Raw genomic sequence first — 24,049 nt, forward strand, 5'->3', positions numbered from 1 at the left:
CATGGTGATGCTCTTGATTGCCCCAAGTACTGGCACTACCATGCTCAGCTAGACACATATATCTAGGCATTTTTTAACATGTTTCTACAAAATACATTTTTTAATTTACTCAGGCAAGAGCTAGATTTTATTAAGGTGAAGTGATTGGGAGCAATAGCACATGCCCAAAGGAGGCAGAGGATATCCAGAAGTCAAGTTCTAAAATATATTACTGATGTGCAGCTGTTATGCTGACAGAATGCTGAGGTCTATAACAATTTACTATATGTGAAGGTGAACAAATACTAATTTAGTGATTTCCAGAAAGAAAGTCAGTATTCAATCTTATGGAGTGTTTATATAATCACCTGCATGCACATGTATCCAAAGAAAAAGCTACAAACAGTTCATAAATAAGTTAGCTAGTTCACTATTTGTACATATTTTAAAAAACAGGCTATACATGACTAATATAATTTTATTTGCCAATTAAAAATTAAAACTATACAAATTGTAATGGGATGATTCTTTTTTATTAAGAAATCTATATACTTATATATATTTTTATTACATACTAGGTATTAATGTGGGGATAGGAGAAAAACATCAAACAAAACTGAGTCCCTGTTCAGCAGGCCAGAAATAATTATTCCATCTAAAAAGCTTTCATACTTAATAACAACACAATGAAAATATTTTCATGTTTGAGTGGTTTAGACAGGAACTGTATTATAACAACTGGAAAAGTTATACTTTCATTAAACAATATATACTTACTTGCGCAGATTTAGCAGTTGTTTTGGAAGTTCTTAGAGTTTTCTTATTATAAGCTTTGCCATTCATTTTGATTTTAGAAATAGCTGATCCTCCAGTTTTTGCTTTGGAGTCTCGAGTAATTATTGTTAGTTCTGGAAAACTTTCCAAAGCAGTCTTTAAAACAATAAAGCATATAAACTGACATTAGAATTATAGTTCCATCTTCCCAAATTCAAACACACACAGAGGAAACTGATGTGATCTAATAAATATACACAGAACACAGTGTAGACATCGTTACAAATTCTTTGCCCCTTCTCCCATTAGATATAGGATCTATTTCCCTGTTTCTTGAACCAAGGCAAACAATGAGACTTGTTTTTAATCAACAGTACCCTGCAATGAAATAATTTGAGTTTGTCCCAGTAATGGCTTTCTGGCATGGAAGTAGGGGATATAGGACCATACAGGTTTCTTCAAAGTTCAGTCACTTAAACAGTGGTTAAGGGCTAGGAAGGTGGCTTAGTGGTAGAGTGCTTGCCTCGCTTGCCCTGAGTTTGTTTCCTCAGCACCACATAAGCAGAAAAAGTCAGAAGTGGCACTGTGGCTCAAATGATAGAGCACTAGCCTTGTGCTGAAGAGCTGGGGGACAGTGCCCAGAGTTCAGGCCCCACAACAGACAAAAACAAAAAACAAAAAAGTGTTTTAATGCCCTGAAACAGCCACGTCTACTGTAAAGAAGTCATCTGCCTTCGGACTAAGACGACAAGATACCAATGTTTCTCTGCCCTCACTACTTCTCTTGCTTCTTTTCACTGCACAAAATGTACCTCTAAGTTAAGGTCCTAAAAACAGCTTGGTGAATCTTCTTACCCACAAAGACATGGTAGCTGGTAGACACATGCCAGAACGAATTCTATTCTGTTCTTTAAAAGCCATTGATCTGCCGGACGCTGGTGGCTCATGCCTGTAACCCTAGCTACTCAGGAGGCTGAGATCTGAGGATCATGGTTCAAAGTCAGCCTGGGCAAGAAAGCCCATGAGACTCTTATCGCCAATAAATCACCAGAAACTGGAAGTGGGGCCATGGCTCAAGTGGCAGACAGCTAGCCTTGAGCTGAAGAACTGAGGGACAGTACCAGAGTTCAATCTCCATGACTGACCAAAAAAAGAAAAAAAAAGCCATTGATGCAGGTATGCCCTTACCAACTTAGCAGGTCATCCTGACAATGAAAAGTTTCAAGCAAAGACAGGCACCAGTGGCTCACACTTATAATCCTAGCTACTCAGGAAGCTAAGCTCTGAGGATCATGGTTTGAAGCCAGTCCAGGCAGGAAAGACTGTGAGACTCTCATCTCCAATTAAATCACAGAAAAAGCCAGAAGTGGTTCAAGTGGTAGAGCACTAGGTTCAAGCAAAAGGAGCTTGGGGACACTGCCCAGGCCCAAAGTTTAAGCTTCAGGACTGGCAAAAAAAAAAAAAAAGTTCCAAACAGTAACCAAATGATACTTGCAGTAAAACTGGACTACTTAGTTATAATTTTTTTTTTTTTTGGTTGGTCGTGGGGCTTGAACTCTGGGCCTGGGCGCTGTCCCTCAGCTCTTCAGCTCAAGGCAAGTACTCTACCACTTGAGCTACAGCACCACTTCCATTAGTTATAATTTGATACAAGTTAGATTGAACTACATCAATTTTGTTTTTTTTTTTTTGGTTGGTCGTGGGGCTGAATTCTGGGCCTGAGGGCTGTCCCTCAGCTCTTCAGCTCAAGGCTAGTGCTCTACCACTAAAGCTACAGCGCCACTTCCGGTTTTCTGGTGGTTTATTGGAGATGAGTTTCATGGACTTTCCTGCCCGGGCTGGCTTTGAACCTCAATCCTCAGATCTCAGCCTCCTGAGCAGCTAGGATTATAGGCCTGGGCCACCGGCACCTGGCTACATCATCTATTTTTATTTTGACAATAAAAGTTAAAATATTCCCACTTAAACTTATGATTCAAAATGTAATCCATGATTGATAAACTCAATTATCAACTGTTGTAACCTTCAAGGCCACTGCATTATAAACTCGGTTTTTACTTACTGGTATTGTTCTGAAAATGGTAAATCTTGAAAACAACTCCAAAAAGAAATACTTTTTTTTTTTAGTCAATTGTGGGGCTTGAACTCAGGGCCTGGGTACTGTGCTTCAGCTCTTCAGCTCAAGGCCAGCACTCTACCACTCGAGCCACAGTGCCAATTCTGGTTTTCTGAGTGGTTTATTGGAAGTAAGAGTCTCATGGACTTTCCTGCCCAGGCTGGCTTTGAACCCTGATCCTCAGATCTCAGCCTCCTGAGTAGCTAGGATGATAGATGTGAGCCACCAATGCCCAGCTAAGAAATACTCTCTTTAGGGGCTGGGAAGGTGGCTCAGTGGTAAAGATTGCTTGCCTTGCATGCATGAGGCCCTGGTTTTGATTCCTCAGGACCACATAAGTAGAAAAAGCTGGAAGTGGCGCTGTGGCTCAAGTGGTAGAGCGCTTGCCTTGAGCTGAAGACCTGAGGGACAGCACCTAGGAGTTCAGGCCCCATGACCAACAACAACAACAAAAAAAAAAAAAAAAAAAAAAAAAAGAAAAAAAAGAAAAAGAAAAAAGATAAGGCAAGAGGATCACAGGTTTGAGATCAGCCAGATCTACAAAAAAGGAAACAAAAAACTTCCTTGGGTTGAAGTACTCTAGGAAACTAAATGTTATTTGCCATTTCCTACTATATTAAGTTGCCACATTTCTAGCTGTGTTCCCTTTTCAAATCATTTTGTATTTCATTATTTATTCTGATGCTTTGTATTTAAAATGTATGTCCTGTTGGAAAATTTGAGACTAAAAATGAATTCTAAATTTGGAAATCAGAGGCACTAGGTCAGCAGAAATGAGTAAACTTAAACTTTGTGCTCATTGACCATAAGAACCTAAAGATGGGAAGCATGTTCAATTCCGAACGAAGGCTGCAGAATTGATCCAAAAAAGACAAAGATTACCAGGAAAAATGGTGCTGATTATTTCAAGGTGAAGAACAATTTTCTTAACCTACTACTAAAAATATGTTCCTATAAATCTGGGGCTTTTTGGTGGTAGTGGTTACAGTTCTGGGGTTTGACCTCAAAGCCACAGTACCACCATGTGTGTTTTCATGCTTATAATCTCAGAATTCAGGATGGTTATAAATTGCAGGCTAGCCTGAATATATAGTAAGCTTATCTTCAGCTCAAGGCTAGCACTCTACTTGAGCTACAGCACTACTTCCAGTTTTCTAGTGGTTTATTGGAGATAAGAATCTCATGGACTTTCCTGCCCGGGCTGGCTTTGAACCGCGATCCTCAGATCTCAGCCTCCTGAGTAGCTAGGATTACAGGCGTGAGCCACCAGCGCCCAACTTTTTTCTTTTTGAGAAGTCCTCACTATGTAGGTCAAGTTAGTGCCACTTTCTTTCTTTCTTCCTCAACGTCCTGAATGCTAGGATTACTGATGGGTGCCACTAGGTCCGGCTGTAATATTTAGTACTTAGTACTAGGCTCTTTATCATGTGCAACAAATGCATGGCAGTGAAGAATACGTAACTACTAGTACAGTGTAGTGTCATTTAACTGTGAACTCAGAGAGACTCAGTGTTCAACTGTGTACAATTAAATCAGTTGTCACTTTCATATAGAGCTCATAGAGATGTGACAAAGCTGCACAATTGTATATTATTTGCCATCAACAGAAAGTTTCATAAATAGGTAGTCAAATCTAGATGTGATTATGCTATAGTGTATATACAAAAATTTAAAAGTATTTTAACTATATCAATGATAAACTTTGAGTTTAGATTACCTTTTGAACTTGAAATAATTATGTATCATCATTATATAAAAATCAAATTTCATCAAGAAAATAAATTATGTTTAAAAAGGAAAATTTTAATTATAGCAAAATATGAAAATAAGATTTTAAAAGGAAATTGAGATCTGAATGTAGTAGTTTAAAGGAATTGCTTTTGGAAAACATTTAGAAATCCATTAGAAGGATTTTGTTAAATTACAAACACCTATAAAGTGAATTTCAACATAGAAAAGGAAATGAGAAACATAAAAAAAAAACAAAATAATGAAGAAAAAACAAGTCAACATAAAGTTGTAATTTTGTAAAAGTGAGATAACTTTCCTAAGCTTTCCTTCCTATTACATTTAAGAAAGACTTACTAAATTTCACGAACAAATCAAATACCTTAAATGATTGATCCAAATGAAGATTCAAAAGAAGTCTTTTTCGGTTGTCATTTAGCATGCCATCGATCTTTTTCATATGAGGTAAAAGTAGTTCATCTGAAATAACATAAAATTTATTTTAATGGATAAACTAGCAACATAAATATTTATTAAAAATCCAACTAGGTTTTATGGCACTATGTAAGCAAAGGACTATTTAGTATGATAGGATGTACTTTGCAAGTCTTGAGTTTTAGATTGAACAGAATTAACTAAGTATATTTGGTTTTTCATCAAAGAAGAACCACTGGAGGGGCTAGGAAGGTGGCCCAGTGGTAGAGTGCTTGCCTTGCATGCATGAAGCCCTGGGTTCGATTCCTCAGCACCACATAAGCAGAAAAAAATGGAAGTGGTGCTGTGGCTCAAGTGGTAGAGCACTAGCTTTGAGCTGAAGTGCTGAGGGATAGCTCCCAGGCTCAGAGTTCAGGCCCCACGACCAACCAAAAAACCAAACAAACAAACACCAAAAAACCCCCAAAGAACCAGTAGATAACAATGCCTCATTTATCATATGAATAATAATAGTATTATAAAACTACAAACTTGTCTAACATTATATATTTTTGAAAATTCTATGACCAAGAGAAGATATATTTTGGGGGCAGTGTTGGAGATTAAATGTAGGACCTCATACATGGGAGTCAAACATTGACCTACATCCCTAGATATATCCCCAAGATATTCTTAGTTCATTGTCGTTAGACACAAAGAAAAAGTAGGGGAAGGATATATTTCCACATCAGCCTGGACAGAAAAGTCTATGAAATTCCATTTCAATGAAAGAAGCTGGATTTAGTGGTACACATCTCTCATTCCAGTTACAACAAACTTTAGTCTAGGTGTGCATCCAAGCAGGAATTAAAACTATCCTAAAATAACCAGCACAAAAATAAGGGCTATATTTAATAAAAACAATGGAATACAGAGAAAAAGAAAGGCTAGAGGCATAGCTTAACAGTAAGTAGAATGCCTGCCTAGTAACTGTGAAGTTCTTGAGTTCAAACTCCATCCCTCATCCCCAAGAAAATCCCCGAAACCCCAATGGCAAAAAATGAGTCACAGGCGGGGAATGTGGCTTAGTGGTAGAGTGCTTGCCTAGCATGCATGAAGCCCTGGGTTCAATTCCTAAGTACCACATGAACAGAAAAAGCCAGAAGTGGCGCTGTGGCTCAAGTGGCAGTGTGCTAACCTTGAGCACAGAAAGGCTCGGGGACAGTCCGCAGGCCCTGAGTTCAATCTCTAGGACTCACCAAAGGGGGAAAAAAAAAAGAGTCACAATAGTTGTTTTAGAAAAGGGAGAATAAAGCCGGGCACTGGTGGCTCACGCCTGTAATCCTAGCAACTCAGGAGGCTGAAATCTGAAGATCACAATTCACACCAGTCCAGGCAGGAACGTCCATGTGACTTTTCTCTCCAATTAACCACCAGAAAACTGAAAGTGGTTCTGTAACTCAACTGGTAGAGAGTACTGGTTGAGCTGAAGAGCTGAGGGACAGCACCCAGGTCCAGAGTTCAAACCCCAGAATCAACAAAAATAAAAAATAATTTAAAAAGGGGAGAATAAATGTGAGACAGATTCGACTTGAAACTTTTTATTACCTCTTTGAACTTCAACAGGTAGAGACAATTTTGAAATATGCCTACTCAGAATGGCCAATAAAACAACGTACATTTTATGATGCGAGGAATTTTGGTTTAGAAAAAACGTTTGGTAGCAAAATTGCTGATGTGGGAAGATGAGTTAAAAAATTACTAGAGGTTGGAGGAATGGCACAAGGGGAAGAACGCCTACCTAGCAAGCATGTGGCCCTGAGTTCAATCCCCAGAATCACCCAAATAAATAAACAAACATCCATTACTAATAGTAAAAAGAATATTTTTTTTTGTTTTGTTTTTTTGGGTCCGGTCATGGGGCCTGAACTCTGGGCCTGGGCGCTGTCCCTCAGCTCTTCAGCTCAAGGCTAGCACGCTACCACTTGAGCCATAGCACCACTTCTGGCTTTTTATAGTAAAAAGAATATTAAGCCATATAACCAATTTACTGTTCAGAGCCCCAAGTATGTGAATTAATTGCTCTACCACTGAGATACACTCTCAGTCTTTTTTTTTTTTTTTTTTTTTGGGTCCGGTCATGGGGCCTGAACTCTGGGCCTGGGCGCTGTCCCTCAGCTCTTCAGCTCAAAGCTAGCGCTCTACCACTTGAGCCACAGTGCCACTTCCGGCTTTTTTCTTTTTGCTTATGTGGTGCTGAGGAATCGAACCCAGGGCCTCAGGCATGCAAGGCAAGCGCTCTACCACTGAGCCACCTTCCCAGTCCACTCTCTCAGTCTTTTAGATTGGTTTAATACCAACTGATTAGAAAATAATTTCTCTGCAAACTTTAGTAAAGACACAATTTTAATCTATACTAGTATTATCAGCCTCAACTTTACATTTATTGGAAAACATACTGTCATACAGTCTTTCCATGTTAAAACAGAGAGTAAAATACTAATGAGGATGAAATAATTTTTTTTTTTTGGGGGGGGGTCCAGTTGTGGGGCCTGAACTCTGGGCCTGGGCGCTGTCCCTCAGCTCTTCAGCTCAAGGCTAGCGCTCTACCACTTGAGCCACGGCACCACTTCCGGCTTTTTTCTTTTTGCTTATATGGTGCTGAGGAATAGAACCCAGGGTCTCAGGCATGCAAGGCAAGTGTTCTACCACTGAGCCACCTTCCCAGCAGGATGAAATAATTCTAGAATTGAAAGAAAGTAAATATAATTAGTAAGCAACAAAAATACATTTAATATAAAGCTGTTATAATATTCAGACAATACATGATAAGCTATAGCCATTTCCAGAATTAAGACATGGCTATAACTCAGAGTTGTACACTCCACAAACTATAACATATAAAAACACATAGCTGGTAGGCAAGAAATTTTCAAAAAAGTCTGAAAGCACAGCACCAAGAAATACTAGTCAGCAGACTGTACCATTGCTCTTCTCTAAGGCTTGCATCGTGTCAGGATCCAGAGCAATGCTAACAAGCAATTCCATGTAACTCTTAAAAGTTTCCTTCATTGCTCTTGTGTTCAAAAACCGAGTGACAAAGGGAGCTGGAGGATCAAATTCTAGGATGGAGAAGAGATGAAATATTAACATTTTCCTAACAACTTTAACTTTCTTTCTACTAGAAGCCTAAAGGCAGATAAAAACTTTCAATGAAATTCCTTCCAATTCAAGGCTTCCTCAGAACACCCAGGTGAGAGAGACTCTTACAAGCTGGTTTGTGTGTGAGTCATGAAAAAGCTTTGAAAAAAGCAAACAAAAGCCAGACTGCTAGACTTACTAAAACACAATCTATGGTGGTGGTGGTAATGGAAGAGTGGTGTTAAAGTTTGAATACTGTACTTTTAAAAAGTTTCCTAGGTGATTTCTGAGGTCTAATACCAGTCTAGCATCTGAATAAACCCAGACCACAGAAAACTATTGCTAGTTCATGCCACTGTAGTTTTGATTGCTTCTCTATTTGTAGATAGCAAAGAAACCTTAAACTATGGGTCCATGTAGCCATCTCCCTCCCTTTTTAATTCCCATACTTAAAATTCTGATCTACAGCAGATTTAAATTTTGTTTAACTTTGGAATCCTAACATTTATAAAACAGAAGAGGTAGAAAGATCAAAGTTAAAGAAAACTTGACCCTGTTTCAAAATACCAAAACAACTAAAAAATGTGGCTGTGGCATAAACATGCTATAGAATGTTACTCATAAAAGGTGTTAAGTTCTGCTACAAGCTACAATATAAACTTTGAAAACATGCTAAGTCAATGAAACTCAACGCAAAAGGACATATATTCAACATACACAGGGCAAATTCATATAAAAGTGGTTACACAACTAGGAGAATAGGAGGGTAAAGGTTATTAATTAATGTTTACGCATTTGCTACTGTGATTATATTTTGGAAACAGGTACTGGTGATGACTATACTACATTGCAAATATAATCATATAGTGTATTATATACTTAAACTTGAAAATGATTAAAATGGCAAATATCAAGCATTATGTTTTAAATATGAAAATAAATGAAATGAATTTTTATAAGATGTCAATAATTAATTTACCACATGATCAGTGAATGCTATCACATTCATTGACATGACATTCACACATGAATAAAAGATACATTCAGCGGGGTGCTGGTGGCTTACACCTATAATCCTAGCTACTCAGGAAGCTGAGATCTGAGGATCGTGGTTCAGAGGCAGACTGTGTAGCCAAGTCTGTGAAATTCTTTTGTAGCTCCCCCCCCCCCCCCAGGGCTGAGGACCGAACCCAGGGCCTTGCGCGCGCCGGGTGGGCGCCCTTCCGCTGGGCTAACCCCCCAGCCCCAGTCTGTGAAATTCTTATCTCCAATTAACTACCAGAAAATTTTAAGTGGAGCTGTGGCTCTACGTGGAAGAGCACTAGCCTTGAGCAAAAAAGGGACAATGTGCAGGCTCTAAGTTCAGGCCCCTACAATCAAACAACGACAACAGAAAGATATGTTTTGAGAGCAAACAATCCAGGAGATTTTAATATACATACTCTTCACTTTCCCAACTTCATTGCTATGAAATGCTATGTTTTCTTTATATACTTTAACCAAACACATGTCACAACAAATTAAAGATGGAGTACATGTGAAAATGACATTCAGGCCAGGCACTTGTGGCTCACGCCTATAATCCTAACTACTTAGGAAGCGGAGATCTGAGGATCATGGTTCAAAGCCAGCCTAGGCAGAAAAGTCCAATAAACCACCAGAAAATTGGAAGTGGCGCTGTGGCTCAAGTGGTAAGCGCTTGCCTTGAGCTGAAGAGCTGAGGGACAGTGCCCAGGCCCAGAGTTCAAGCCCCACAACGGACAAAAAATTTTTTTACTATTACAGATATATGACTTCTTTAAAGTATTAAGAAAGCCAGGTGCCAGTAGGATCCTAGTAGCTAGGATGAGCTACTCAAGTGGCTAAAAATCTGAAGAAGCCAGCATGGACAGAAAGTCTGTGATCTCCAATTAAACACACACACATACACAGACACACACACATACACACACACACACATACACACACACACACACACACACAGAGCGACAGAAAGTCTGTGATCTCCAATTAAACACACACACATACACAGACACAGACACAGACACACACAGACACAGACACACACACACACACACACAGAGCGAGCGAGGAATGGAAATCAAGTGGTAGAGTGTTATACCTCGAGCCAAGAAGCTCAGGGAGCCTGGTAGATTTCAAGCCCCAGTAGTAGCACCAAAAAGCCCACAAAAATTCCACTAAGAATGTGTGTTTAAATACTAGCGACACCTGGTGGCCACTTAGTTTATCAATGCAAGGAAATTTTAGCTTGTCTTTTGAAGAAATTATGTAAAGCCTGGTGCAGGGGACTCATGCCTGTAACCACATCTACTTGAGGTTTGAAGCCAGCCCCGGCAGGAAAGTCTATGAGACTCTTATCTCCAATAAACTACTCAAAAAAGCTAGAAGTGGCAGTGGCAGAAGTAGTAGAGTGCTAGCCTTAAGAAAAAAAAGTTCAGGGGATGGGAAGGTGGCTCAGTGGTAGAACACTTGCCTTGCAGAAATGAGGCCCTGGGTTCGATTCCTCAGCACCACATAAGCAAAAAGAAAAAAGCCGGAAGTGGCTCTGTGGCTCAAGTGGTAGAGTGCTAGCCTTGAGCTGAAGAGCTGAGGGACAGCGCCCAGGTTCAGAGTTCAGGCCCCACGACCAGACCCTCCTCCCCTCCCCAAAAAGAAAAAAAGTCCAGAGACAGTGCCCAGGCCCAGAGTTCAGGTGCCAGGACTGGCAAGAAAAAAAAAAAGCCATAATTACAAATTCAGAACCCAAACTCCTCTATTCTAGTAAGTAGACAGGACTGCTAACTAGAAAAAAAATCACATAAATGCCTTTATGCAAATCACTGAGATTCCTTATGAATTTTTATGTGTATACTTGTAAATAACCTTTCACAAATAGCTTTTTTTGTTTTTTTTGTTGGTCATGGGCTTGAACACAGCGCCACTTCTGGTTTTCAAGTGGTTTATTGGAGATAAGAGTCTCATGGACTTTTCCTGCCCAGGCTAGCTTTGAACCGTGATCCTCAGGCATGAGCCACCTGTGCTCGGCCACAAATAGCTTTTTAACGGGGCTGGGAGAGATGGGAAGAACAATGGAAGGGATGATAATATTGATCAGGATAGCACTGTACCCATAAGCTGATATATTGAATTGAAACTCATTTGGATAAGTACTTAAAAGATTAAAAACAAAAATACAAATAGTTTTTCTAAAACAATACACTCAAGACAGACTTCAGCACTTAAGCTTATTTATTATAGTTCTATTTCTAATCTCTAACATCATCTCTCAAGCAGTGATAGGTGGAATTCATCAACCATCCTTGGTATCAACTACAACTACTTCTTCCACAATTAATTAATATTTAAACTCCATCAAGATTACTCAAATCTGCCCCACATCCTTCACCTCTGTTGCCACTGAATGATACTATGATACCTGCAACTCTCTTAAAACTAAAATTCAAATTTCACCATGTGGCTACTCCAAGGACTCTCTGTTGCTGAAAGGAATTCCAACCTTTTCAGCTGTAGTCACAGTCATGGCCTTCCATCATCCCTTCATCTTTTATTTGTACCTTCAATTTATACTTTAGAAGAACAATAGTGAATATTTTCTGTGAAGAACAGTATGGTAAAATATTTTAGGGTTTGTCAGGTCACACTGCCTTGTAGCAACTACTCAAATTTGCCACTATAGTGAGACATTAACTATGGAAATGGGTCAATTTCCAAACAGTATTTGCAGAGCCACGTCCCAACACAATTATTTACAGTAAGTGGCCAATATTCAGATTTTGTCTGCAGGCCAGTTTGCAATCTCTGTCTTGTGCTGAATGGCTTGAAATATCTTGCATATATCACACACCAAACGTTGATAGCTGATGGATTGCATGTTATATATTCTTGCCTCATGCAATTATCTGTTTTAATTTCTAATACAGTAAATATAAACAGATAAAGTATTCTTCAGGCTCTACAGATAAAGTACTCTTCCGGTTCTTAACAATTTTTAAGAGTGAAATAGCACTTTCAAAAAGTTTTGATTAATTGCTGATCTATTTCTACCTCATTTTATTAAAAATGGGGCTGTCTAACTTAGTCATGGGTTCATGGTTGGTAGCAGACAGTAGTATGTATCTTAGATCAGAGTATACATTATTATACACCTTAATTGTATTAATTATACTTTGAAATAGCTACTTTCTAGGGTTGTAGCTCTTTTATTTTGGCATAAACACACTCACAAGTTTAGAACTCGAGAATTCTTAGTCATCTTCTCTAACCCTTTCCTAGCCATAGGAGGTACTTCACATTACTGATGATATAATTCAAAAAGGTAAGTCCTGATTTTCCTATTTTACAAGGATGATTTTATGGCCCAACTATTCCTCAGTAGATGTGTTGTTTTCACAAAAGCATAGTACAACTTCTAAGAGAGAAATCCAGCGGAAAAACGAATCAATTCTGAACTGGCACCACCATTGACCATCTCCATTCACGTAGCCTGTCAGAGGTGTTGGTTTCAGGGAAAACTCACCCCCGTCATCACTACTGCTAGAATGGACCTCAGGAGACGAGTCAGATTGCGAGGATGAAAACTCTTCTTTCCATTTCTTCCGTTTCTTTGGTGGTGGCTCAGCTTTTATTTTTAGCTGTTTAACTTTGGGTTTCATGGAAGGGGCTTTTGAAGTTGTAGACATTTTTGATGTTGGAGGATCCGAAGTTTTATTGCTATTACATGGCTTGGCCTGAACAGTTCTGCAATGTTACAAGCAAATTTAATTAAGACATTTAAATCTTGTAAGATTAAAACAAATTAGAAAAAAATATAACCATGGAGATTATTATTTAAATATCCTAACCAACACTCTCAAAATAAGCCCAAATTCTATTTATTTCAATAGTGATTCCCATAAAGTTTTCTCAAAATACATCCTTTAACTACTGGCAAACAATTTTCAGTTATTAGCAGGCTAACAGTTCAATTCCCATTTCTGTCTTCACTTTTCCTTTTGTTCTGGACTCATTTTCCAGAAAATAAGAAGCTTATCAGAGGCTTTTGGAAGTCCTGCATGAAAAACTGTTGACAAACAAATCTAGTTGTGGCTGCCAGAAACTTACAAGCTCTGGTAGTATTAGGTTTTAACATGCAAATCCAAATACATCTTAATGAGAGTCTCAAAAGTCTAGAAATTTAAATGGTTAAATTCCATCATCAAAAACTATGTGAGAAATTTCAATTCATGGGAATCTTAATTATATTAGACCTGAGTGGCAGAAGACTGAAAATATTCTCATCAAAGAGTCAGATCAGTTATCATCCCAGATTTATGCTACAACAACCCAGGCTCATACAATCAAGTAACACATGGGTTTCATGTTTTTTTAATAAAAAATTATCTCTAGGGATGGGAAGGTAGCTCAGTGGTAGAGCGCTTGCCTTGCATGCCTGAGGCCCTGGGTTCGATTCCTCAGCACCACATAAGCAGAAAAAGTCACAAGTGGCACTGTGGCTCAAGTGGTAGAGTGCTAGCCTTGAGCTGAAGAGCTGAGAGACAGAGCCCAGGCCCAGAGTTCAGGCCTCACGACGGGACCCAAAAAAAAAAAAAAAAAAATTATCTCTAGCCAGGTGGCAGACACTCACTTGTAAGTCTAGCTACTAAGGAGACTGAGATCTGAGGGCTGCAGTTCAAAGCAAGCCCAGGAAGGATAGTCTGTGAGACTCCTATTTCCAGTTAACTGCCAAAAACAGCTAGAAGTAGTATGAGAGCTAGCCTTAAGCAAAAAAACTCAGAAACAGCACCCAGGCAGAATTCAAACCCCAGGATTGGCACGCATTAGCACATGCGTGTGCACACACACACACACAACTCTAAAAGATTTCATAAGGTAATCTAAAGGATTACATAAGGCAGGATTTCAAAGGTGTAACTCCTTTGAGCAACAAATGTACTGTTTATCAAAATGAATGCCAGGATGTAGAAACATATTTTTGGGAGTAGGAAAAGGGAGGAGGGTACAGGAATGGAGGGAGGAGGGGTGAGCTAATGCGATAACTTTAAATTAAATTAGGTCACTCTTTCTTTCTTGTTTTTAAAGTGGGCCTAGGAACTGTCCCTCAGCTCTTCAGTTCAAGGCTAGCGTTCTACCACTTGAGCCACAGCACCACTTGTGGTTTTTTGAGTGGTTTATTGGAGATAAGAGTCTCCCAGACTTTCCTGCCCAGGCTGGCTTTGAAATCGGATCCTCAGATCTCAGCCCCCTGAGTAGCTAGGATTATAGGTGTGAGCCACCAGCGCCTGGCTGTCTGAGTTCTTTTGCTCAAGATTAATACTCTATCTACCATTTGAGTCACAGTGTCAGGTCTGGTTTTCTGGTGGCTAACTGGAGAGTCTCAGGGACTTTCCTACCCAGATTGGCCCTGAACCTCCATCCTCAGATCTCAGCCTCCTGAGTAGCTAGGATTATAGGCATGAGCCTTCAGTGCCCAACTCACTACTCCTATATTTTTTAGAGTTCTGTAAAAATAAGAGCTTATTTTTTCTCTTCTGTACACACAATATATTTATATATCTTAGTGTATTTTTGAAAAATGTACATATAGATAATATTTGAAAACATGAGGAATAATGAAAAGAATGATGGGGAGGGATGACACCGATTAAAAGTACCATAGTCAACATTTCTTAGGGGATTATAACCTCTTTGTGCAACTACTTAATGATAATAAAAAAATTCTTATTGTAAACTTGACATACTCTTACTATTTTCATTTTATAGGTAGAAAAAAAAGGCTTCAGAAAAGTTTGTCTTCTCTATCACAAAAAGGTAGACTCAAATAATTTCTCTCTAAATTGTTTTTCCCATAACAGATAGCCATGAGCTTTACAAGTTCATTTGTTCATAATACAAACAAATCAATCTATTCAGTAGATATACTCTTTTGTACAATGACATTGAAATATGTCTATAAATTATATAAGAAAACTAATATGCAAAGGGGAGGCACAGAAAGGAATGGAGGGAGGGTAAATAATCATGGCATTCAATATGGATTATGTGGAAAATGAACTATACAACTTGTGGGCAGGGACAGGAGGGGGAAACTGAAGGAATGCAAAGAAAAGGGTGACACTGTCCAAAAGGGAAATTGTGACATGGTGATCCCTCTGTACAACACCTTAATAGTAATAAAATTATATTAAAACAAAACAAATACCTGATAGTTTGTGAAGGCTTACTTCTTGGCTTTTTAGAACATACTCTGACATATTCTTTTTTGTTTGCATTTTCAATGAACTTCACATATATCCTTTTGTATTTAGTCTTTGCATCTCCAAAATATCCAAGGTACTAAGGAACGAAACATCATGAATTATATTATATAATTATTGGAGTTATGTGTTATATAATCAATAGTTATATACATAATTATTGAAGTGCTGGGAACCACACCCAGAGCCTTGCAGATGATAAGCAGATGTTCTATCACTGAGCTATATCTTCAGTCCTCTATGTTCATACTTGGGTTTGTTTTTTCTTTGTCAGTCCTGGGGCTTGAACTCACAGCCTGAGCACTGTCCCTGAGCTTCTTTTTGCTTAAGGCTAGCACCTTACCATTTGAGCCCCAGCACCATGTCTGCCCTTTTCTGTTTATGTGGTGCTGAAGAATCAAACCCAGGACTTTGTGCATGCTAGGCAAGAACTCTACCACTGAGCCACATTCCCAGCCCTCTATGTTCATTCTTTTTTTTGTTGTTGTTGTCAGGTATGTGGCCTGAGCTCTGGACCTGGTGCTGTCCCTGAACTCTTCAGCTCAAGACTAGTGCCCTACCACTTGAGCCACAGTGCCACTTCCGGCTTTTTCTGCTTATATGGTACTGAGGAATCGAACTTAGGGCCTCATGCATTCTAGGCAAGCACTCTACAACTGAGCCACCTTCCCAGCCCTCTACCGGTTATAGAAGTAGTGCATGGGCTGGGAAGGTGGCTCAGTGGTAGAGCACTTGCCTTGCATGCAAGAGGCCCTGGGTTCGATTCCTCAGCACCACATAAGCAGAAAAAATAAAGTAGTGTTACCTAGCAGATTCTAACATAAAGCTACTAAACAGCTATATAAAAATAAAAGATTATCAGTCTTCTGATATACCAGGGCATTTGTTAGAATAACTAATATAAAAGCATTTAAGTCCATCTATAATTTTGAGACTAACAGTAGTCCCTTTCATATATATGTATATGTAGTTAAGCAACAAGATGAAGTCATTTACATTTTACATAGTGGGATTTATTTGCTGTTACATCACATTATCAGCATCACATACTTTATGTCAAATTTTATGCTATTTTAAGTCATAAACATTCAGTACAAAATGTATTAAAATCCAAATAGTTCTTTATTTTCCCCAGGTTCAATGAGAAAACATAGAAAGGATAATTAAAACAAGCATTTTGGGGCTGTGGACACAACTCGATTGGTGCCTAACAAGCAAAGGCCCTCAGTTCAAACCACAGTATCACCAAAGCAAAAAAAACATTTTACTTACACTATTTGTAGCAGCAAATTCTCTTTGACCATCTCGAATTTCGGGAACAAATTTCTGCAATAAAGCTTTTTGTACTTTCCAAATAGCTGGAGGTTCTTTTCCTATCTTTAAAGCTTCCTGTAATAAGTAAAATTAATTATATTTATAAAAAGTATTAACATATTTTATACTTATTGAATATCTATCTTATTTAACTTTTAAAAAATAATATTGTATACGTTTTTTAAATTTAATTTTATTTTTTGCCAGTCCTAGGGCGTGAATTCAGGGCCTGGGCACTGTCCTTAAGCCTCTTTTGCTTAAGGCTAGCACTCTACCACTTGAGCCACAGCACTACTTCCTTAAAGCTGTAATTTTAAAGACATACCTAGCTATCTCTTTCTCTGGTTGAGTTTTCTGCAATACGTGTGTGTGTTTTCTGCAATACGTGTGTGTGTGTGTGTGTGTGTGTGTGTGTGTGTGTGTAATTCCCTCTCACACCCCACTGTAGCCTTGGAGATCAAGCCCAAATCTCACAAGCTATTTAAGTGCTGTACTACTGAGCTATATATCCCCCTCTCATACCAATAATTTTTTTTTGGTTGGTCATGGAGCTTGAACTCTGGGCTTGGGCACTGTCCCTGTGCTCTTCAGCTCAAGGCAAGCGCTCTACTACTTGAGCCACAGCGCCATATCTGGTTTTCTAGTGGTTTATTGGAGATAAGAGTCTCACAGACTTTCCTGCCCGGGATAGCTTTGAACCAAGATCCTCTCAGATCTCAGCCTCCTGAGTAGCTAGGATTACAGGCGTGAGCCACTGGTACCTGGCCCAATAATTCTTTATGAGCTAGTTAGGTTTATTCAGTCTCTGCATATTTCTTGCATAATACCAAGTTCTAAGTCCTATAGTATGACTAAAACTATTGGAAAGTCTTCTCCTTTGTCATATATTATTTATACAACTTTTAAGAGTGTAAACCAGGGCTGGAAAGGTGGCTCAGTGGTAGAGTGCTTGCCTTGCATGCATGAGGCCCTGGGTTCGATTCCTTAGCACCACATAAGCAAAAAGAAAAAAGCCAGAAATGGCACTGTGGCTCAAGTGGTAGAGCTTTGAGCTGAAGAGCTGAGGGACAGCGCCCAGGCCCAGGAGTTCAGGCCCCATGACCGGACCCAAAAAAAAAAAAAAAAAAAAAAAAAAAGGTGTAAACCAGAAGTGGAGCTGTAGCTCAAAGTGGTAGAGCACTAGCCTTGAGCAAGAACACTCAGGAAGATGGGAGGGGGGAGATGGGAAGGGTTAGGAAGGGGAAACAAAGGAGGAGGCAACAATGCTTCATAAGAAATGTACACATTATCTTGCCCATGTAATTGTAACTCCTTTGCATGGTATTTTCACAAAAAAAAAAAAAAAAAAAAGAACACTCAGGAACAGAGTCCAGGCCCTGAGTTCAAGCCCTACAACTGACAAAACAAAACCAAAACTGAAAATATACTAGGCATTCATACACAGTGAGACCAAAGGAAGGTACTCTTAGTAGAGGAACAGAAAGGCACAATGCCTATGTGTATCTGATCATACAAAATAATATTTATGAAATAATCTCCAGGAAATGAAAACAAGAGTTTTTTTCTTTTTTGCTGCTTTGGTTTTTCTTTTTCTTCCATTTGTTCATTTATATGTCTTTGGGAGTAAAAGGGGAGGCACAGAAATGGAGGGATAAAGGGTGACAAATGCAGCAATGGTACTCACAGGACACTATGTTGAACATGAACTATGTAAGTTGTAGGTGGGAATGAAAAGGAAAAACTGGGAGACAGCAAGCAAAAGGGTGACACTGTCCAAAGGGTGACATTGTACTTTTTATTTTTTTTTTTGTCGGCCGTGGGGCTTGAACTCTGGGCCTGGGCGCTGTCCCTCAGCTCTTCAGCTCAAGGCGAGCGCTCTACCACTTGAGCTACAGTGCCACTTCCGGTTTTCTGGTGGTTTATTGGAGATAGGAGTCTCACGGTCTCTCCTGCCCTGGCTGGCTTTGAACCGTGATCCTCAGATCTCAGCCTCCTGAGTAGCTAGGATTACAGGCATGAGCCACCAGCGCCCGGCACATTGTACTTTTTACCTGGCTCTTGTAACTATAGCCCCTTTGTATATCACCTTTATAATAACAATAAAAATTAAAAAATAAAAAATCTGAGAATATATTATCTTCAACAAAGCCGAATTACATTGTTAAGTTATACTTCTGATATTTTTATTAAACTTGTTTTGGGGGAGTGTTAAACTCAGGGACTCATGCATGCTAGGCAGGCGCTCTACCACTGGAGCTACTCTGCCAGTTCCACTTTTTGTGTTGATTAGTCTTTTTTTCTTTTTCTTTTTTCTCTATTGTGGTTCTTGAACTCTGAACCTGGATGCTGTCCTGGCTCTTCAGCTCAAGGCTAGCATTCTAGTGCCTCTTCAGGTTTTCTAGTGGTTAACTGGAGATAAAAGTCTCACACACTTTCCTTCTGGGGCTGGTTTGAACTGTGATCCTTAGATCTTAGCCTTCTGAATTGCTAGGATTACAGGTGTGAGCTACCAGCACCCAGCTATGTTCATTATATCTTGCTTAACCCCAAAGATGGCCTGGCCTGAGAGTCTCCTATTTATGCTTAGCTTCCCTGCATTGATGAGATGACAGGTCCAAATCACAATACCTAGACACTGGTGGAGAAGAGTCTTGTGCATTTATTTTTGGCCTGGGCTGGCTTCAAAGTGCAATCCTGTGATTTCCATTCTCCTAAGTAACTAGGATTATGAGCTTGAACCATTGCTCAGCCTCTTTAAATTTAAACTATAGAAAGAGCTAAAAACTCCTCTAATAGAAGCTTGGGGAAAAAAAATTCTAAAACCAATGCAGCTAAAGTATCAAATACAACTAACTCAGAAATACATAAAATCAAGAGTTAAAATTATCTTCCAGTTTCCTTTTCCTAAATAATGACAGCGAGATGCTGGTGGCTTATACCTATAATTCTAGTTACTGAGGAAGCTGAGACCTGGTTCAAGGCAGAAAAGTCTGAAAAACCACCCCAAATTAACCAGCAAAATGCTGAACTGGAAGTGGGACTCAAGTGGTAGAGGGCCAGCTGTGATAGAAAAAGCCTAGCAAGGGGCTGGGAAGTAGCTCAGCGGTAGAGTGCATGCCTTGCAAGCATGAGGCCCTGGGTTCGATTCCTCAGCACCACATAAACAGAAAAAGCCGGAAGTGGTGCTGTGGCTCCAGTGGTAGAGCGCTAGCCTTGAGCTGAAGAGCTGAGGGACAGCGCCTAGGCCCAGAGTCCAGGCCCCATGACTGGCAAAAAAAAAAAAAAAAAAGCCAGCCAGGCGCTGGTGGCTCATGCCTGTAATCCTAGCTACTCAGGAGGCTGAGATCTGAGGATCGCGGTTCAAAGCCAGCCCGGGCAGGAAAGACCGTGAGACTCCTATCTCCAATAAACCACCAGAAAACCGGAAGTGGCGCTGTAGCTCAAGTGGTAGAGTGCTCGCCTTGAGCTGAAGAGCTGAGGGACAGCGCCCAGGCCCAGAGTTCAAGCCCCCGACCGACAAAAAAAAAAAAAAAAAAAAAAAAAAAAGCCTAGCAAAAATGTCAAGCCCCTTAGTTCAAGCCCCAATACTGGCTCAATCAGTCAATTAACCAAATATCAGAAATTGGCTGAGCATGATGGTACATGCCTGTAATCTCAGCATTTGGGAAGCTAAGGCAGGAAGATCTGGAGTTGGAGGGCAGCCTAGCCTGGGCTACATAACATGTTTAATTAAGGACAGCCTAGGGTGGATAATGAGACATTAAAAAAATTTGTCTTATTAAATACTTATAATAACTCTCTATAAAGGAGAGCAGCATGAGCCGGGCGCTGGTGGCTCACACCTGTAATCCTAGCTACTCAGGAGGCTGAGATCTGAGGATCGCGGTTCAAAGCCAGCCCGGGCAGGAGAGACCATGAGACTCCTATCTCCAATAAACCACCCGAAAACCGGAAGTGGCGCTGTAGCTCAAGTGGTAGAGCGCTCGCCTTGAGCTGAAGAGCTGAGGGACAGTGCCCAGGCCCAGAGTTCAAGCCCCACGACCGACAAAAAAAAAAAAAAAAAAAAGGAGAGCAGCATGCCTTGAAGTCACCATGATATCTACCACAGGCACTAAATTAAGATTTTCATACCAGTAAACAGTAACATCACCTTAAATGTCTCTATGTCTTCTATCTTTACCACAAATTCATCACGCTCTCTATATTGGCCTTCTCCTCCACTTTCTGTGTTCTCCTCATCTGTAAAACCTTCTATGGCAACAGTGTCCTGTCCTTTTGCAAACTGGTCTGAAGGAAGACCATCAAGTTCAGGCTTTGGGGGTTCGGTGCAGTTTATATTTTCCAGGATGTTTGTTGCAGATGAAGGAGAGTGAAGTTCTTGCTTAGCTGCACCAACAGTGGTGGAGGAAACAGCAGCAGTACTAGTAGTACTGGTAGATGGGCTACGAGTTGCCACTGGTAGGGCATCTGAAACTAAAACACACACAAATTCAGAAATACAAATATTTAACCATTACAGGTTTCCCATAGATCTAAAGAGCTTAGACTTGATTATTTTGCAGTCAATTGATTAAAATGATACCCACAAAGGAAAAGAATGGTTAATAATCCAAGAATGAAAGATATGCAAATTAAATCTGGATGGCAGTAAGCCTAAACATCTTAGATGGAAACCTGCATCTATGTACTTATAGTTTTCCCAAGCTTTACTTTAAGTAAATCAAAGATAACTTGAAAAAAATAGGGACACATAAAAGAAGATAAGGGTTTACTAACCAAGCCAAATAAAGAAGAAAGGTTAATAAAGTGTGGGGAAAAATATAATTTGAAATAGCACTAGTAAGTTATTAAAATAAAAAGATCATAAAGTAATATTATGGAAAACTGTCAACGAACTTACTTGAATGTTAATGGACAGATTCCTAGAAATGTATAAGCTACTAAAGACTCAGTAGAAATAGAAAATCAAAATAGACTAATATCAAATAAAGAGAATTAGGTAGTTAAAAGCATCCTACAAAGAAAAAACAAGCACAGGCTCAAATAGCTTTACTGCTAAGTCTATCAAGAATTAAAAAAGAATTAATACTAATCCTTCATAAACTCTAAATATTATGAGCAAATACTTTCCAACTCATTCTATTAGGGCAGAATTATTATAATACCAAACCAAGCAAAAATATTATAAGAATACTATAGGCCAATATCCAATCTGATATAAAAATCTTCAACAACATACAAGCAAATCCAATAACAGAGTCTAGCAAAATGAGGCCCTGATTTTAATCTTCAGAACAACAACAACAAAAACCCAAAAAACATACAATTATGAGCAAGTAGGATTTGTCTTAAGAATGTAAAGTTGGTTAATATCTGAACATCAGTTCTTGCAATATACTATGTCAACATAATGAAGAACAAATATAAAATCATCTAACTGCTATTAAAAAAAGCACTGGAAAAATTATATACAAAACATCCAGTAACCTAAAAATAGAAAGTCTCCTTGGGCTTGATAAGGGATATATAGAAAAAACCCATAGTTAACATCATACTTAGTGAGGAAAAACTGGATGTTTTTCCCTAAGGATATCTATGAATTATCCTTCATTTTAGAATCTTGTGTATAAAATCCTAAGAAACTTGCTAAAAGCTCTTTAGAATTAATAAATGAAGATATTAAGATTGCAGAGTACAAAACTCAAGTGTATTTCTAAAAACCGTAATGAGCAAATCTAAAAATGAAATTAGTAAAACAATTTCATTTACAGTAGTGCTGAAATTAATGTAATATTTAGGAATATATTTATATCACAAAATTTGCATTGAAAACTTTTCAAAGACATTTAAAGAAGTCAAAGGTGGTCAGACACACCTGGTGCTATTTGCTTATAACCCTACCTATGTAGGAGGTAGTGGCAGAAGGATACTTAGTTTAAAGTCACTGTAGACAAAGTTAGCCAAGACCTTATTTCTAATGAAAAAGAAACAGGCTGGAGGCCCAGTTCAAGTGGAATGAAGGCAAGTGTGAGCACTGAGTTCAGCCCTAATACCATGAATGAATGAACAAATAGTCCATGTCCATAGATCCCACAATTCAAAATTGTGAATGGCAACAGTACCCAAACTTAACTCAATCTTGTAATTTTTTTTTTTTTTTCTGGTCAGTCCTGCGGCCTGAACTCTGGGCCTGGGCACTGTCCCTCAGCTCTTTGGCTCAAGGCTAGTGTTTTACCACTTGGAGCCACAGTCCCACTTCTGGCCTTTTCTGCCAATGTAGTGCTGAGGAATCGAAGCCAGGGCCTCATGCATGCAAGGCAAGCACTCTACCACTGAGCCACCTTCCCACTCTATAGTAATTTTTTACAAGTGCATTTTCCCCATTATCTGACACACAGATCTTAAAATCCTTATCAAAGTGAAAAAGACCTAGAACCAAACAATCTTGAAAACAGAAAAACATTTCACAATTTTAAAGCTTACTATAACACAAGACAGTAAGATTAATATACTCTCATAATCATAGATGAATGATGCAGAAAGCCCTCCACCAATATTTATGACCAAAAGATTTTCAAAGGTACCAAAATCAGTTAAGTAGGGAAAGAATACTTTTTAAAACTAAGTGCATGAGACAACAAAAAAAGAATGAAATTGTATTTTTTTCCTTGCACTTTATACAAAATTAACTCAATTCATGTATTTATTAGAGATTTGTGTTCAGAATATGTATAGAACTCTTGTGTCACCATACCAAAGACTTATAACCAATTTTAAAATTGAGCAAAGGCCAGGCGTGGTAGCTAAAGCCTGTAATCTCAGCACTTAGGAGGCTATGATAGGAGGATCATTAGTCTACAGCCAGCCTGGCTACATAGCAAGACCTTGTCTAAGAAAACAAAGAGCCAAAACAGACAATGTCATCTTCACCAACAGCAGAAAAAAATAAAAACAAAAAAAAACACCAAAAAAAGTCAAAAGAACGTGAACAGAAATTTCCAAATATATTAAAATGAACTATAAACACCAAGAAAGGCCACTCAAAATTAATCATAAGTGCAAATCAGAAATACAACTTCAAACCCATTACAGTAGCATTAATTAATCATATAGACAGTGACAAGTGGCACAAAAATATGGAGTAACTGGAACTTTATACAGGATAGCCACTACTAGGAAAACAACCTTGGCTATTTTCCCATAAAACATGAGATATTATACAGCAATCTCATGTTACTCTAATACAAATAAAATAAAAATAGTAGGATATGCATTTGTTCATAGGCTGTAAAAGCTGTTCCCTAAAAAA

At 38.9% G+C, this 24,049-nt stretch overlaps 1 protein-coding gene across 3 annotated transcripts in view; it reads right to left on the reverse strand.

Annotated features, from left to right (window-relative positions):
- Qser1 (glutamine and serine rich 1) overlaps positions 1-24,049 on the reverse strand; it is a 72,821-nt gene that overhangs the window by 5,599 nt on the left and 43,173 nt on the right. For 2 of the 3 annotated variants that reach the window (XM_070032643.1, XM_070032645.1), the window contains exons 5-11: positions 20,891-21,213; positions 16,699-16,815; positions 15,372-15,505; positions 12,690-12,910; positions 7,996-8,133; positions 4,980-5,077; positions 757-909 (exon numbers count right to left, since the gene is read on the reverse strand). In XM_070032643.1, the coding sequence (XP_069888744.1) occupies positions 757-909; positions 4,980-5,077; positions 7,996-8,133; positions 12,690-12,910; positions 15,372-15,505; positions 16,699-16,815; positions 20,891-21,213 (1,184 nt within the window). Of the gene's footprint in view, positions 1-756; positions 910-4,979; positions 5,078-7,465; positions 7,755-7,995; positions 8,134-12,689; positions 12,911-15,371; positions 15,506-16,698; positions 16,816-20,890; positions 21,214-24,049 lie in introns of those variants that run through there. The other variant, XM_070032644.1, reaches the window with a different exon arrangement.

The sequence above is a fragment of the Dipodomys merriami genome, unplaced genomic scaffold (assembly GCF_024711535.1).
Source record: "Dipodomys merriami isolate MVZ:Mamm:240054 unplaced genomic scaffold, mDipMer1.0.p SCAF_21, whole genome shotgun sequence".
NCBI classification, from domain to species: Eukaryota; Metazoa; Chordata; class Mammalia; order Rodentia; family Heteromyidae; genus Dipodomys; species Dipodomys merriami.